General features: G+C 39.7%; 1 protein-coding gene across 2 annotated transcripts in view; it reads left to right on the forward strand.

Annotated features, from left to right (window-relative positions):
- Positions 1 to 8,531: 8,531 nt before the first annotated feature.
- The window catches only part of LOC143040694 (integrin alpha-8-like), a 59,943-nt gene continuing 51,055 nt past the window's right edge, over positions 8,532 to 17,419 (forward strand). The window contains exons 1-2 of one of the 2 annotated variants that reach the window (XM_076212009.1): positions 8,532 to 8,599; positions 9,996 to 10,572. In XM_076212009.1, coding sequence (XP_076068124.1) covers positions 10,325 to 10,572 — 248 coding nt within the window. In that variant the 5' untranslated portion in view covers positions 8,532 to 8,599; positions 9,996 to 10,324. The remainder of the gene's footprint in view (positions 8,600 to 9,995; positions 10,573 to 17,419) is intronic. The other variant, XM_076212010.1, reaches the window with a different exon arrangement.

Genomic DNA, 17,419 nt, shown 5'->3' on the forward strand with positions numbered 1-17,419 from the left:
TTTGAATATATCTAGATTTAGTCTATATAAGTATGATTTGTTTTGCAGCATTGCTTGTCTGTGGTTTATCTGATACCAAAAATTGTATATAGATATATGTATATCACCATTGATGATATAATGAAACTTTCCATTTAACTAGAAAGCTCATGCTTAAGGTATATTAGTGTATGAAGTAATGTTTTGTAAATAATGTACTTTTTTTATTCTGAGTTATGTTAACATGAGGCTGCTAGTGCCCATAAGTCATTGATATATCCATTTCTGATTTGCAAGAGTCCTTTGACTTTGTTTTAATACATCATGTCATTAGGACTGGAGTTGCAGAGAGAGAGAGGGAGATTGTCTTTTGTTATTTTTTTGAAAGCTTTATCTTGAATGTTCATTCATTTCTTCTATTGATTCATCTTGGTGGGTAGATAGGTTGGGTGCAAGTTCTGCATGTCAGACTTCTGTATGTGGTGCGGTTCTGAAGAGAAGTGGATCAGACTTCTTCTAAAGGGCTGGGTCTAGTGTGTATAAAGAGTATTGCAGTCTTAGTCTTACATAAGTTTATTTTGTAATGACTGTAGGTTATGTTTTTTCCATAACTGAAGATGAAAGATATTACTTTTGATAGCAACTTGCAAGCCATGACGTAGATCCACAAATGTGGGAGTTGGTTCTTGTACCTATGTATATCCTTAAGAAAATGAAGAAAATGGGTTTTTTATTCCAAAACTTTTGATAAAAGTAGAAAATATGTAAAAGGCTGAAGAAAAAAAAAATTGTTATTTTGTCTCGTATGTATGTACCGGAAAGTGATATTTTGAAACGTTTATTTATGCACATACGAGTTTCTTCCTAAGTATAATTATTTGCAATATTGACAGATGTCTCGTGTAAGAATGATATGCCGGCATGACCATCAATACTGCTTGATATCTTCAAGTATCCGGCTGTTTATGATCCTTCACTTTGATATGGGACAGTGTCTTGGAAAAGCCTTCATTTTGATGTTACATTGAAAAGCATATTGATGTGTATGCATGCACATCAGTCTGAGACAAAGCCTTATGCTTGTAAGACAAAGGATGTAGATATTTGGTCAAGTAATCAGTGTTTAAGGTCACTCAAAAATGTATTTTGAACAATTTTTTTTTTTTTTTTTTCTTTTTTTTTTTTTTTTTTTCTTCATACTTTTCAGTATATGATGGCCCTAATATGTTTTGTTGTGACTAATACAAGAAGACTACTCAAGAGATGTATGACTATAGCCTGAAGAGTTTGAATACCACAAACAAGATATTTGTTGTTCCAGATGTGTGATTTCATCAATACACCTGTGTGTATTAAGTTCTACTATAGTTGTCATCTACACAGTATTTACACAACGCTTTTTAATTTTGTTTCGTTTTGGAAGATAGCTAGGGAAGAGGAAAAATATTTTAGCAGTTAGTAATTCCATACAAGTTTGACATAGTGAGTGTGTCACAAGTCATACCTAGCAAAGCTCTCCACAAAATGTTTGCGGAAAAGCTGTAGATGTGTAGATTTTGCATCAAACTTATTCTTCTCTACAATGAAATGTTGAAATACAAGGTCACCATTTTCGGACTTATTAATGGTGAAATTTTGGAATGATTGTTCCAACTGGACAGTGCTACTATGTGTACTGTGTGCACAATGGGTGAATAGATTATACAAAAATAGGTTCCAGCCAAAAGGAGAGGTGTATTTTTTTTTTTTTTTTTTTTTTTTTCCCTTTTTTTTTTTTACTTTACATCCTTTAAAGCTTGTGACTGTATTTGTACTTAATGGAGGGATGTCCTACAAGAAATCCTTTGTAAAGACAATCCTAATTGGAGTACCACTTGTAGATCTTGATTCTTTCCGCTCTGTAGTTTTCATAAACAAACACTGTGATGATGATGATGTAAACAATGAATTGCCAAATATTCTTAAAGATTTTTCTGCCTTTACCTACAGTTTTAGTTTGTCATTGAAGAAAGCAAATTCAAGACAGATGCCAGTTGACATGGAATAAACATTTTGACTGTCTAATGTGATACTTAATCTCAGAGAATGGTGAGATTTTACCTACATATACCAAGGCTTTTTCCCCTTACAAGGGAGGTAGCCAAAAAGAAAAAGGGTTAAAATCATTCCCACCCATTCCGTCCCTAATTACACTCTACTCCCCTCCACCCTCCCTCCCATCTTAGCACCTCCTGGATGACGGGTCATCCCTGCACCTTGTCCACTGCCCTGGGTCAGAGGCAGTGTCGCAAGGCACAGCACATCCACAGCAAGGCCGCTTCATTAAATCGGCGACCCCCCCTCTTTGTCCCCCCTGGAGGTTTTACCTACCTGTTAAAAATCCCCATTTCAGGGCCCTGCATCCTTTTCTGCATCATTTCATACCCAAGGAGAGGGTGGCAAGATCTTGAAGCAGGACTCGCCACCACCTCACTGTGGTGCCCCAGTATTAGCCTCCCCTCCAGGACATAATGTCAAGAGTGAAGCAGTGACTGAGACTGACAGTATATTCAGTCACTTTTAAAACTTTTCTCCAAATAATAAACAGTAACTTAATGCTTCCTCATAACACTATAGTCTTCTGATAGGGCCAGGAGAAGGTGATCTCTTTAGATCCATAGTCAACCCATGCAGCACAGCTTGGCAGCAGCTTATATAACTGAGCAGCCCTATTCAGGATCCACTCTGTGCACACGTCATGGAGAGGAGGCTAGAAAAGGGTCCACCACTTAAGTATGAGTAAAATTCTTGTGTGCATCATTGGCTGCCATATGTATGATACATCACACTACTTGCATTATAAAATATAAAGTCACTGCAATACTACTTGTTCTCTCTGAGTAATAATGAACAGAAAATGTGATCAAACAGTTCACAGAATCCAGGGGTAACTAGTATACAATTACAAAATATGTAATCAAGATTTTGATGCCAGCATCCTCATGTACACACTTGGGCTTCATGACTCCTACATCGGCGTCATTGTACCAAAGTGGTTAAAATGAGGCAAGAATACTATACACACACACCAAAAGGCCTTTTCTCCCATATAAGGGAGGGGGCAGTCAAAGCATACACCCATCGAAAAACTCGTATGTGTGTGTATATATATATATACACACGTATATACCAACATTGACATTTCTCCCTAAACCCTCTATGCACTTGTTTAAAACTGTTCAAAAATCCTCCCTTCTACACGCTTCTCACTACCAGGCCCATGTGCACTTACAAAAACCCACATCTCCCCAGTTTCACCTTCATCCACATTAACCATGAAGAAACCTTCCATTCCACCACACATTTACCTATCTCTTCACTTACTAGTATAGCCACTCCTCTTCCTCGTCCTCTCTTCACTTCCGAGATCCTCGCAACTATACTCCCAAACTCAAACTCGCCCCTCCCTTTCAACTTTTCACTCAATACCAACACATCAATCTCACAAACATACTGCCTATCTCTTCCCTTTTACTCTCGTCTGTACCACATCCACACACATTAAAAGACTCAAACCTTAGGGTTTTGGTTAGAAAACTCCTCCAAGACCCTGTTATGTTTTTTTCCAACTCAAGTGGGAACTCTAGGTGGCAGTATTCTTTCTCCCCTACCACAGGGTTAGGCGAAAAAGGAAATGTATATTCAGAGAAGTGGTACAGGACAGTATTAATAGTGGGAGGGGGGCAGCATAACATAGGGACAATCGTAGTATAACAAAGTACCATAATTTCTCTCTGAACAGAGATTGTCACACAAAATGAGTGTGACCCTGGTCCATAGGGGCACCCCATATAGACCCTAAAGTACCAGCTGCATGTTACTGAGCAGCTTTTAACCCCACAATAATATGCAGCCAATACCACTGAAGAAGAGTCAGTGATTCGAAATTGCGATAATTTCAACACACGTTCATCAGACCTGTAAGCATTACCAAGCACGGGAAGGAACACAGACCCTGGTACCAGCCAATCTGAGACTAGGAGAAACGAGGCAGACGACAAAAGCACGCCTTAAATACCGGCCAGATCCCCAAAAGCCAACATTCCGATCTCTCCCACTGTGAAGACAAAGTGTGTATATATATATATATATATATATATATATATATATAATCACCTTCTACACAAGATCCTCCCCTCGATCGTATGTTGTTAACCAGAACAAAGTCCATGAAGAGTGTCATAGTACGAAATGTCACAAGTCGATGTTGATTTCATTCAATCGACTCAAAGGATTACAAAGGCGGAGCATGCCGACAGGAGACCTTTTGATCCATATCTAGGTCGGATGCAAAAAAAAAAAAAAAAAAAAAAAAAAAATCATATTAATAATAAATTAAAACTATAATAATGTAAAAATAACAAATAAAATACATAAATGCATAGGTATAGTTGAATAACAAACAAAAAGGTAAATAGTAAATGATTATAAATTGACATATAACTAATAATAAATGAAAATCAGACAGACAAATTATAACAAAACAAAAACAAATAATATAACATAAATTATAATAATTACAGCATCTTACTTAGGTATTTATCTAAATGATTCTTAAAGCTTCGAACTGAACTACATTGCACTACCTGTGCAGGAAGTTTATTCCATTCATTAACTACACGGTTGGCAAAGTTGTTTCTACCTACTTCCAAATTGAATCTATTTCCGTACAGTTTGAGACCATTGTTTCTTGTCGGATTCTCATTCAATGTGAAAATTTTGTCACTTTTGATGTTGTCAATTCCCTTTAAAATCTTAAAGACCTGTATCAAGTCACCTCTGAGTCTACGCTCTTTTAGGGAAAACAGATTCATGTGCTTAAGTCGATTTTCGTATGATTTATTTTTGATATTTGGAATCAGTTTTGTGGCTCGCCGTTGTACTTTTTCCAGTCTGTCAATGTCTTTAATGAGATTCGGTGACCATACGGAAACAGCATATTCCAAATGTGGACGAACTAACGATTTATATAGCTTGTTAATGAGTGATGGACTTTTGAAATCAAAAGATCGCGCAATCAATCCCAGAATCTTATTTGCTTTCTCAGAGGCTGAAAAATACACTGCTTGGATGATTGAGGTCGTTACTGATAATTACGCCGAGATCTTTTTCACTATCCACTTTTGTTAACGAATTTCCAAATAACTTGTAATCGTACTTACTGTTATTTTTACCTATGTGCATTACCTTGCATTTACTTGTGTTAAATTTCATTAGGCACTTTTCAGACCATTGCTGTAATTTATCTAAATCTTCTTGAATATCTAATTGGTTTGAGTGATCATTTGCCACTCCGCACAGTTTTGTATCATCAGCAAATTTGGAAACAGTAGATTTTAGTCCATTGTCTATATCATTTATATATACTATGAATAGAAGTGGCCCAAGAACGGAACCCTGAGGAACTCCACTTGCAACATTTTTCCATCCAGAAGTTTTTCCATTTAAAACAACTCTCTGTTTTCGACCTTTCAACCAATTACTAGTCCAACCTAATAGGCTACCACTTATTCCATGCAAAGCTAATTTAGTATAAGTAGTCTTTCGTGTGGGACGGTATCAAAAGCTTTTGCAAAGTCTAGATATATTAAATCTATATTGTTTCTTTTTGTCATAAATTCGAGATAACTGTGTTGTAGAATTCGAGTAAGTTAGTCACGCAAGAACGTTTCCGTCTGAAACCATGCTGGCTATCATTTATCAAACGGTTACTTTCTAAATGATATTCGATATCATCTCTGATGATAGTTTCCATTATTTTTCCTACGATCGAAGTCAAACTTATAGGCCTATAGTTATTTGGTTTTTTTTTGTCACCTTTTTTGAATATGGGAGTAACGTTAGCTAGCTTCCATTCTCTTGGGACATCTCCGGATATGATGGATTTCTTGAAAATAATTTCTAATGGAACAACAATCTCATTTTTTCATTTCCTTTAGATTCTTGGATGCCAACCGTCAGGCCCTGGTGTTTTATTAACTTTGAGTTTGTCTATACACCTTTTAATTTTTTCTTTTGTTATATTTACCGTAGTGAGTAAGTTTACCCCAGACTTTTCACAGGTTTCAGTTTGGAATTCACTTTGAGGTGTTTCGTTTACGAATACCGAGCTAAAAATAATTGTTTAAAGATATTACACATTCCTTCATTAGAATATTCAAGTTGACCGTCAGCAGATAATAGTGGACCAATGTGATTCCTAACAACCTTTTTATCTCTAATGTAACTATAGAATTCTTTGGGATTCTCTTTGGATTTATCAGCGATGTTCATTTCGTATTGTCGTTTTCTTTTTATTATTTTATTTTTTAAATATCTCTGTATTTATACATAACTTTAATAGTCATTAGATTCACCCCAGCACATATATTTATTATAAGCCTGTCTCTTTTTAGCAATACTTTTTTCAGTTTCTTTGTCGAGCCACTTTGGGCGAGCCTGATTTGGGGGACGTCTGTCCTTAAAAGGAATGTAAGTTTGAATCATCTTAGTGAGCGTATTTTGAAATATTTCCCACATCTGATCTACAGGTCTTTCGTTTAATTTTGCCTCCCAATCTGTAAGCTGAAGCTCCTGACGTAGTTCTATGAACTGAGCTTTACTGAAATCGGGTATTTTAGAAGCACAAGTATCTATTCTAAAATTGTTTAGGAGTTTGAATCTGACTAAATTGTGATCGCTATTTGCAACAGATTCACCGACTTCTACATCAGTTACCATGCTTTCGCGGCTAGTGATCAATAAATCGAGCAAGTTTCCATATCTTGTGGGCTCTTTTACATGCTGAATTAAGTAATTGTCACCAAGAAAATCAATCAAGCGACTACCTATATGGCCATGTTCAAGGGTCATCCAATCAATGTCAGTAAAATTGAAATCACCCATTATCAATAAATCCCGGTTGCAGAAACTAGACAGTTCTTGAAATAACAGTTTGTCGTCTGCTAATGATAATGTCTTCGGCCGCTCTTCGGACCTATGATGTCGACCTCCTTCGTTATGATGGAGCACTTCACAGATTTTATTCATGCTGAAGGAATTAAGGTTATATCAGACAAGGAAAATTTTCAATATTATGAAAGATGAAGCAGTGGATATAAACTGATATAAACTCCTCCTCCAGCCAGTCCCTCCCTTCTCCTCCACATCCTTCGGAAAATCCCCAAAGAGAAATGAGAACAAATCGGACCAAGGGAGGGTTAGTGGTGGCGGTGTGCTATTCACCATGGTCTTTGGATCACGTGTTGGACTCGTGACCGACAGCTATTTCCCTCCCGGAAGAGAGCTTATATATGACCGATCTATGGGTACTGCTGTGACCTTACACCCAAACACACACACCCAACTCCCCGCCCACGAGAGTTGGAGTAACAACCCGCAGTGTGTGTGTGTGTGTGTGGACACTTGGTGACCCACCAAAGATGTTCTCTCGCAACAAACTACTTTATTCAATTAGGAACCGGATCCCGGTGTGAGACGCACTGTCAACCGGGACCCCACCGGGAGGACGATTCTTGGCTGAAGTGAATCGTCGGGTGCGTAGCACAAGGTGTTCTGGACAGTGCGGCATTGCTGGGAGAACGGAAATGGCCGCACGTATCTTTGGAGAACAAGCGGGGCTGTGCTGTGTACACGTAATGTTCAGATTATATTCTCTCAGTACAGTGGAAGTTGAAGACGTATATATGATATTCGAAAAATATGAAATATTCTCTTGTATACAAGTAATATTGAAATCGATAGCATTCTGACGGTTGATAATCTTCCGAATGACCGGATCTTTGTTAAAAACCTAGAAAATACTGAGATACATATATATATATATATAATATATATATATATGTATACATATATGTATACATATATATATATACATATATATATATATATAAGTGATGGGACTATACGACATTTTTCAACGATTCCAATAGGAATCCCGATATTGTTCTAAACTTCCGATTCAGATGATTTATTAATATACATGTACTTTGTTAATAAAGTATTTGTTTCACAAACCAAGTGCAGGGCCAAAAAACAGCCGTGAATCCTAATCATCAATGTATCGCAATCAAAATCTTATGTAAGTTCAGAGCAGTAAAGAAAAAAAAATCTTCCCATCACTTATACGTGTGTGTGTGCGTGTATATGTATATATATATATATAAATTTATACATATATGTATATATATATATATATATATACTAACATCAGATATTTAAGACTGACAGGTTTTAGATATGTAACCACATCGTAGATATACGACCCAGAGATATGCTTCTCTCAATTGTTCCACACATACGCTATCCCTTTGATCAACATGAACAAAAACGACTTGCAGTATCAGCGAAAACTTTTCATGCCAAGAGTGCGGCATGAACGGACTTGAGGTATGGTAGGCTGGGAGCCCGAAGTGGTGAGCAGTGTGCGTGCAAGCGTGTGCGTGCTTGTGTGTGTGTGTGTACGTGCATGTGTTTGCGTTGCGAAAGCCTCGCCTACGTTTCCCAAGTCAAGAAGAAAGAGACATCAACAGGATAGAGCTTCAGTTGCTCTCATCGCGTCCTGTGAGAAACATAGATTAAGGTGAGGGACCCAAATGTGCCGGTTGTATAAGGAATCGTTAAACCCAAACCGCCTCTGATATAAGGATTCATTACTCCCCGGTTACAGTGTCGTCTTCCTAAGTAGTAGTTACCCACGAAGTGCCGGTTGTATAAGAACTCGATAACCCCTAAAGGGCCGGCAGTATAAAAAGTTACGCCTAAAATGCCGGCTGAACACGAGGCCTATTCACTAGACCGGCTGATTGTGTACGAAGCCGTCGGTTTATACGGCCGTCTGTAGACGGAGACATCGTCCTATACGGCCGGCTGTAGACGGAGGCATCGTCCTATACGGCCGGCTGTAGACGAGCCACCGTCCTATACGGCAGGCTATATACTGAACCATCGCTTTATAAAGTCGGCTGTATATGGAGCCATCGTCTTGTGCGGCCGGCTGTATATTGAGCTATTGCTTTAAACGGCCGTCTATAGATGGAAAGATGTGGTGGTGAAATATGTCGGAGAATTTATCATGACGAATAGATAAGCAAACAAGAGGATGCGAAGGCGAACATGCGTGCAATAGCTTTAGACAAATCGAAGATGTCTTCATGCTTAACAGGTCCTCAGAATCCTGTGGGACTTCGAAGGGAAGCATTTGGATTTGTCCTCTTCTCCCCCAAGTACCACTTCTGGCTGCAGACCTACAGTATGATATCCTCTTGATAGTGACAAGGATCAACTTAGTCTGTCGCTAGTGGCAATTTACTTTTTCCGGTCAATTGTAGATTTTCCCCCATTCCTCCCACACTGATCAACTGTAGACTCTCCATCCCAACTACACTCAACTGTAGAATTCCACACACACACACACACACACACATTGATCAGCTGTAGACTTCCACCCTATTTAACAAGGTCAGGTCAGGTTTGGTTAGATTAGGTTAGGTCAAGTTAGGTCAGGTTAGGTTATGTATCACGAGCCATAATCTATTGTAGAATTCCAGCCCCCCCCCCACACACACACATACAGATCAGCTGTAGACTCCCACCCTACCTAATAAGGTTAGGTTAGGTTTGGTTAGATTAGGTTAGGTCAACTTAGGTCAGGTTAGGTTATGTATCACGAGCCATAATCAACTGTAGAATTCCACCACCCCCCCCACACACATACAGATCAGCTGTAGACTCCCACCTTCCTAATAAAGTTAGGTTTGGTTAGATTAGGTTAGGTCAAGTTAGGTTATGTATCACGAGCCATAATCAACTGTAGAATGTCCACACCCAGCAACACTTAATTGTACAACCTCCACCCTAAGCGCGTGTGGAGGAGGAAATTCTACAACTGATCCATTTTTTCCTTATTATCGTTAGGTGATTTTATTCATCTGCATTGGCTCCATCGGTACTTAATCTTTCATAATATTTGTCACCAGGTGATTTTATTCTCTTATGTGGCTTGGGACTCGGTGGCAGGGGAAGCTACACAGGACGTCCCCGGCATTACGGGAGATCACGTGACCTTTCCCAGAAGTTCTCTTAACCCTCTCAATGTGGAGGGAAGTGGAGTGGGGTGGAGTACCCTCGGCTGAATAACATCGCTTGGTGGCAACCAGAATGAATAACTCATAAACCAAAACAGAGGAGTGAGATTGGGGCTCAGTGGAATAAACTTGTTGGTTGCGGCTGGAGCGATAAAGAAGCAACGGAAGCTTCAAGTTCGTAACCACAGGAGCTGAAGACTCCTGTTCTCCTTTCAGAGGTCATGTTCTCCCCGTGGGGAAAGAAGCCGGGGAGGAGTTCGAGACCCGCTGTCCGGGCCAACCTCCTCCCCCTCCTCCTCTTCCTCCTTATGATCCTCCTCGTGGGGCCGTACCACAAGAGTTCCTGGGGCGTCGTGGCCTACAACTTGGTGACCAGCGACAAGGGCGTCTGGGAGTACCAAGGACCCCAGAAAGGATCCCGTTTTGGATACAACGTGGCCCTGTGGAGGGACCTGGCAGGGAAAGTAAGGTAAGGCATAAACCTCGTTGACACATACATACATACACACATGCATGCATATATATACATTGACTGTTTGTTATTGTGGCAAAGTAGCATGCCGTTGATACTTTAGGGTCTATATGGGGCGCCCCTACGGACCAGAGCCACACATCATTTTGTCTATGATAGAGGAAAACTCTTCATAAAGAAATGATGACACTTTTATACTACGACTGTCCCTCCGTTATGCTGTCCCCAAACCCCTTGCTGCTGTCCCGTACCATTTCTCTGAGTATTCATTTTCTGCTGTGGGGGAATTCCCTGTGGTGGGGGAAAAGAATACTGCCACCAAGTATTTCCACTTGGATCGTAAGAGGCGAGAAGAAAGGGACGGGGAGTGGGGCTAGGCATCTTCTCCTTGTAGCCCCACAGGGGACATTCCTAAACGAAAAAGTAAAGGCATAAGAGGGTCTGGGAGTTTTCCGACCAGCACCCTAAGGTTTGGGTGTTTTAATGTGCGTGGATCAGTGGCGGCGCCAAAAGTGTGTGTGTGTGTGTGTGTTGGGTTGGGTGGGGGGGGCGCTTTACCCCCCCCCCCAAAAAAAAAAATGGCCAGCCCCCCCATTAGCCCCCCAACTGAAATGAGCAAATTGAAAATTCAAAACACTCATTGAAATAATTTTATTAAGTGGAATTTTTAATTGCCAGGGCTAAAGATTTGTCAGCCATCAGTGCTAGCCCTGAAATGAGGATAATATATGTGTATTATCATATTACTATTAGCCCCCAAAAATTTTGCTCAGCCCCCCCTTCTCCTCCCCAACTAAAAATTCCTGGCGCCGCCGCTGTCGTGGATGTGGTATAGATGAAAGTAAAGATGGATGTGTTGGCTTTGAGTGAAACTAAGTTGAAAGGGAAGGGTGAGTGTAAGTTTGGGAGTGTAAGTGGGAGGTTATCAGGAGTGAAGAGAGAGCGAGAGAGGGAAGGGGTGGCTATTCTAGTAAGTGAAGAGATAGGTAAATGTGTAGTGGAGTGGAAGGAGGTTTCCTCAAGGATAATGTGGATGAAGGTGAAACTGGAAAAGGAGAAGTGGGTCTTTGTAAGTGCATATGGGCCTGGCAGTGAGAAGAGTGTAGAAGAAAGGGAGACCTTTTTGATAGATTTAAATGAGTGCATAGAGGATTTAGGGAGAAATGTCAATGTAATAGTACTGGGAGACCTTAATGCTAGGGTAGAAAATGGTCCAATTGATGGAGTGGTTGGGAAATGTGGAGTTCCAGGAAAGAATCGTAGTGGAGAGTTGATGGTGGAAATGTGTCTAGAAAGAGAGTTGATGATAGCAAATACAGTGTTTCGGAAGAAAGTCAAGCATAAGTACACATGGGAGAGGGTGGTGGAGGGAAGGGTGGTAGATAGAGCGTTGATGGATTATGTAATGGTAAATAGGATTATGATATGAAGAGTTAAGGATGTACATGTGCTAAGGGGAGAGGGTGGGGGAATATCAGATCATTTTTTGGTGGAAAGTAAGTTGAGGGTGGAGGATAGATGGAGAAAGAGGAAAGGGACAAAAGGTAGGGAGGTGCTTAGAGTGAATTCTTTAAATGAAAAGGAAAAGGAGAAGGAGTACAAGAAGAAGCTGAAGGAGAAGTGGGAGGGAGTGAAGGATAGAGTAGAGGTAGGTGTGGAGGAGGAATGGGGATGGTTCAAAGAGGGAGTCACAAAGTGTGCAAGGATGGTGTGTGGAACAAGAAGGACAGGAGGAAATAGAAGGGAGGGTAGTGAATGATGGGATGAGGAAACAAAGAAGGTTGTAGAAGAGAAGAAGCGAGCTTTCACAGATTGGTTACAAAATAGGACGAGGGAGTCATATGAGAGGTACAAAGAAAATAAAAGAGAAGTAAAGCAAAAGGTAAAGGAGGCAAAGAGGAGAGCAGATGTGAAATGGGGTAAGAGTATGACAGAAATTTTTGAAAGTAATAAAAAGATGTTTTGGAAAGAAATTAAGAGAGGAAGAGGAGGCGAATCAAGTAGAGAAGAAAAGGTAAAAGGTGCAGATGGAGAGATGATAATGGAAGAGAAGGCAGTGAGAGAAAGATGGGCAGAATATTTTAGGGAGTTGCTAAATGTGAAGGAGGATAGGGAGGGAAAGATAGTTGCAGTGGGAAATGCTAAGAAAATGACCGTGATGAGTGAGGAAAATGGAGGAGAAATAAGGAAGGATGAAGTGAAGGCAGTTAAGATGATGAAAGCAGGTAAGGCACCTGGTCTGGATGGATGTCATGCAGAATGTCTAAAAAAAGGAGGTACAGCGATGGTGGACTGGCTGGTGAGGTTATCTAATGTTTGCTGGAGAGAGGGCAGAGTGCCGGAGGACTGGAGGAGTGCCTGTATAGTTCCACTTTACAAGGGAAAAGGGGACAAGTGTGAATGTAGTAGTTTCAGAGGGATTAGCTTGTTAAGTGTAGTTGGGAAGGCTTATGGGAGGATCTTGATTGAGAGGATTAGGAGAGGAACAGAGGGAGTAATTGGTGAGGAACAGTGTGGATTTAGGACGGGTAGAGGTTGTGTAGATCAGATCTTTGTGGTAAGACAGATATGTGAGAAAGCTATAGGAAAAGGTAAGGCTGTTTTTTGGGCTTTTATGGATCTGGAAAAGGCTTATGATAGGGTAGACAGAAAGGCACTGTGGGAGGTTATGCAGATATATGGGATAGGAGGAAAGCTTTTGGGAGCTGTCAAGAGTTTTTATGAGAGTAGTAGAGCTTGTGTCAGGATTAGAAATGGAGAGAGTGAGTGGTTCGAGGTGAAGGTGGGACTTCGTCAAGGATGCGTTATGTCACCCTGGCTGTTCAACTTATACATGGATGGGGTAGTACGAGAGGTAAATGTAAGGATAGTGGGTCAGTGATTGGAGGTGGTTAAAGAAAATGGAGAAAAGTGGGAGGTGAGCCAGCTGTTGTTTGCGGACGACACTGCGCTTGTGGCAGGATTGGAGGAGGGACTGAGGAAGTTGGTGGCAGAGTTTGGGAGAGTATGTGATAGAAGAAATCTAAAGATAAATGTAGGTGAAAGTAAGGTAATGAGATGTACAAGGGGTGAAAGTGGCAGTAGACTGGAAGTGAGTATTAAGGGAGAGTGACTGGAGGAAGTGGATAGTTTTAGATACTTGGGTGCAGATGTGGCAGGAAAAGGTGGAGTGAAGGTGGAGGTAGAATGTAGATTGAGAGAAGAGAGTAAATGCCTTGGTGGATTGAAGAATGTAATGAGGAATAGACATTTGGGAATGGATGCTAAGAGGAGACTGTATGAAGGAGTGATTGTGCCAACAGCACTGAATGGGGCAGAAACATGGAACATAAGAGAGGAAGAGAGAAGGAGTTTGAATGTGTTTGAGATGAGGTGTCTGAGAAGTATGATGGGGGTTACTAGGCTGGATAGAGTGAGAAATGAGGAGGTGAGGAGAAGAACAGGGGTGGAAAGGGAGCTGGGAGATAGGGTTGATGGAAGAATATTAGGATGGTTTGGACACATGGAAAGAATGAGTGAAGGAAGACTACTAAAAGAGGTGTGGAAGGCAGATGTGGAGGGAGGGGACGTCCTAGATGAGGTGGATGGATGGGGTGAAGGGGGCTTTGCGGAAGAGTGGAATGTCTGTTGAGGAAGGACGGGAGAGGGCAGAAGACAGGGGTGAATGGAAAATGGTTGTATATGGATGATGTTGTGATGCATGAGGTGGAATGGGCGGGGGGATGGGGGGTGAGGTAGTATGTGTGAGCAAAATTTGACGCAGCCCGAAGGGATTTCTCCCCGTCCTCTCCTGATATGCATGGGGGGACGGAGAGGGGGGGGGGTCGCCGATTTAATGAAGCGGCCTTGCTGTGGATGTGCTGTGTCTTGCGACACTGCTTCTGACCCAGGGCAGTGGACATGGTGCAGGGATGACCCGTCATCCAGGAGGTGCTAAGATAAGAGGGAGGGTGGAGGGGTGTGGAGTGTATTCAGGGATGGAATGGATGGGAATGATTTTATGCCTTTTCCTTTTTGGCTACCTCCCTTGTAAGGGGGAAAAAGCCTTGGTATATGTATGTATGTTATATATATATATATATATATATATATGTATATATATATATATATATATATATATATACATATATATATATGTATTTACCTAGTTGTATTTACCTAGTTGTATTTTACGGGAAGGGGAGCTATGCTCGTGGGGTACCGTCTTCATATCTCATTTTATCTAAACTATTTTTAAATTCATGTATTGTTTTTGCACACACCACTTTCTCATCTAACTTGTTCCAACTGTCTATTACTCTGTGAGGAAAGCTGTTCTTTTTCAAATCTCTTCTATAGCTGTCTTTTTTTATTTTCTTTCCGTGTCCTCTTGTATTTCTGTCATCCCATTTTATCAGATTCTCTCTATCAGTAATTTCCATGCCTTTCATGATTCTGTAAATAGCTATCAAATCTCCTCTCCCTCTTCTTTGCTCTAGTGTCTGTAGTTCAAGTTTTTCTAGTCTCTCTTCATATGATAGTTTTGAGAGTGTTGGTGCCAATTTTGTAATTGCTCTTTGTATTCTTTCAAGTTTTCTTATACATTTTTTTGTACTTGGTGACCATATCGTTGCTGCATATTCCAATCTTGGTCTTATCAGGGTGATTAGGATTTTCTTCACCATTTCTTCATCCAGGTATGTAAATGCAACTTTGATTGTTCTTATTAAATTATAAGTTTCTCCAAAAATCTTATTTATATGTTTCTCAGGTGACATATTATTCATAACAATGACTCCCAGGTCCTTCTCATTTTCTACTTTTTTTATTCCCTCTTCTCCCAATTTATATGCTCCTGTTATTCTGTTTTTGCTTTTTCCAAATTCCATTATACTACACTTTTTTGTATTGAACTCCATCTCCCACTTCCTACTCCATTCCTGTACTTTATTTAGATCTCTCTGTAGTGATTCACAATCTTCTTCAGTTTTCACTCTTTTCAGTAGTTTTGCATCATCTGCAAAGAAGCTCATATAGCTTTCAATTCCTTCATCCATATCATTAATATATATAGCAAACATTATTGGGGCCAGAACTGTTCCCTGCGGAACACCGCTTATTACTTCATCCCATTTTGAGTGTTGGTCTCTTATCACTACTCTCATTTTTCTTTCTTGCAAAAAGTCTTCCATCCAATTTAGTAGTTTGCCCTGTATTCCTCCTTCAGTTTCTAATTTCTTAATCAACTTCTTATGTGGTACTTTGTCAAAAGCTTTCTTTAGGTCTAGAAATGCACAGTCCGCCCATCCATCTCTTTCTTGTATTATATCTATTAGCCTTGAATAGAAACATATTAAATTGGTGACGCATGATCGTCCTTGTCTGAATCCAAATTGCCTTGGATTTAACACTTTGTTTTTTTCTAAATATTTTACCCATCTACTTTTGATAATTCTTTCACAAATTTTTGCTATTGTACTTGTTAGAGAGACTGGTCTATAGTTGGTAGGTTCTTCTTTATTTCCTCCTTTATATATAGGTACTATATTTGCTTTTTTCCAATCTTCTGGAACTTTTCCTTCTTTCAAGGAACTGTTTAGTATGCTATGTATTTTGTCTGCTAGTTCATTCCTGCATTCTTTCAGTATCCAGTTTGCTATTTCATCTGGTCCATGCGATTTTCTGACATCAAGATTACTCAAGTGTGTTAATATTTCATTCTTTGTTACTTCTATTTCTTCCATAGGGGGGACTTTCTCTTTCCATTCGTTCTCTTCAGGTTGTATGTTCTCCCTTGTAAACACTGATTTAAAATGTTTGTTCATAATTTCCGCCATTTCCATTTCCTCAGTGTATTCAACTCCCTCTTGTCTTAATTTCTCCAAGTCTTGTTTGTTTTTCAGTTTATTGTTTACAAATCTGTAGAATAGTTTTGGTTGATCTTTACACTTTTCTATGATATCTTTTTCATATTTTCTCTTTTCCTCTCTGCACGTTTGTACATATTCATTTCTATAACAGGTATATATTTTCCATTTTTCAGGTCTTCTGTCTTTTTTCCATCTGTTCCAGGCTTTGTCTCTTTTGTCTTTTAACTCCCTACAACTTTTGTTGTACCAGCATTTTACATATTCTTTTTCTTGTTTTTGTCTTGGGACATACTTTTCCACTATTTGTTTTGTAAATTTTTGTCAAAATATTCCATTTCTCTTCTATTGTTGTTTCTTCTTTGTATATTTCTTCCCAGTTTTCCTTTTGAAAGAATTCTCTTATTTTATCAAAGTTTGTTTTTTCATACATCATTCTTCCTTTTCTATATTGTTCATTTCTTTTCATATATTTTTCTTCATTAAGTTCCAGTTCAATCAATATGTGGTCACTTTTACTTATTGGTGTTTTATATTCAATTTTGTCCACTATTCTAGGTTCAGATGTAATTATTAGGTCTAGTCTCGATGGCTCTTCTTCATTTCTATACCTAGTGTTCTCCTGTATCCATTGTGTCATTGTATGGTCAGTAACCATCTCAAGTAGAGCGTTTCCCCATGAGCCGTCTCCACCCTTTACTGTCATTTCTTCCCAGCAGATTTCTTTGCAATTAAAGTCGCCCATCATAACTATTTTTCCTCCCTCTTCCATTATCTTGTTTAATGCTATCTTTGTGTCCTCTAACATACTTTTATGTTCACTCTCTTCCCATGAGGCTGTTTTCGGGGGCACATAATTTATCACAAACTTTCTGTTCTTCTTATCTCTGTCTTCTACTTCCATCATTATCATCTCTACTGTATTCTTTCCATATGTGACACACTTCACGTTTATATCCTTCTTAGTCAGGAACATAACTCCACCCCCTTCCTTTTTC

This window comes from Oratosquilla oratoria, chromosome 29 (assembly GCF_046742065.1).
Source record: "Oratosquilla oratoria isolate Oo_2021 chromosome 29, ASM4674206v1, whole genome shotgun sequence".
Classification (NCBI taxonomy): domain Eukaryota; kingdom Metazoa; phylum Arthropoda; class Malacostraca; order Stomatopoda; family Squillidae; genus Oratosquilla; species Oratosquilla oratoria.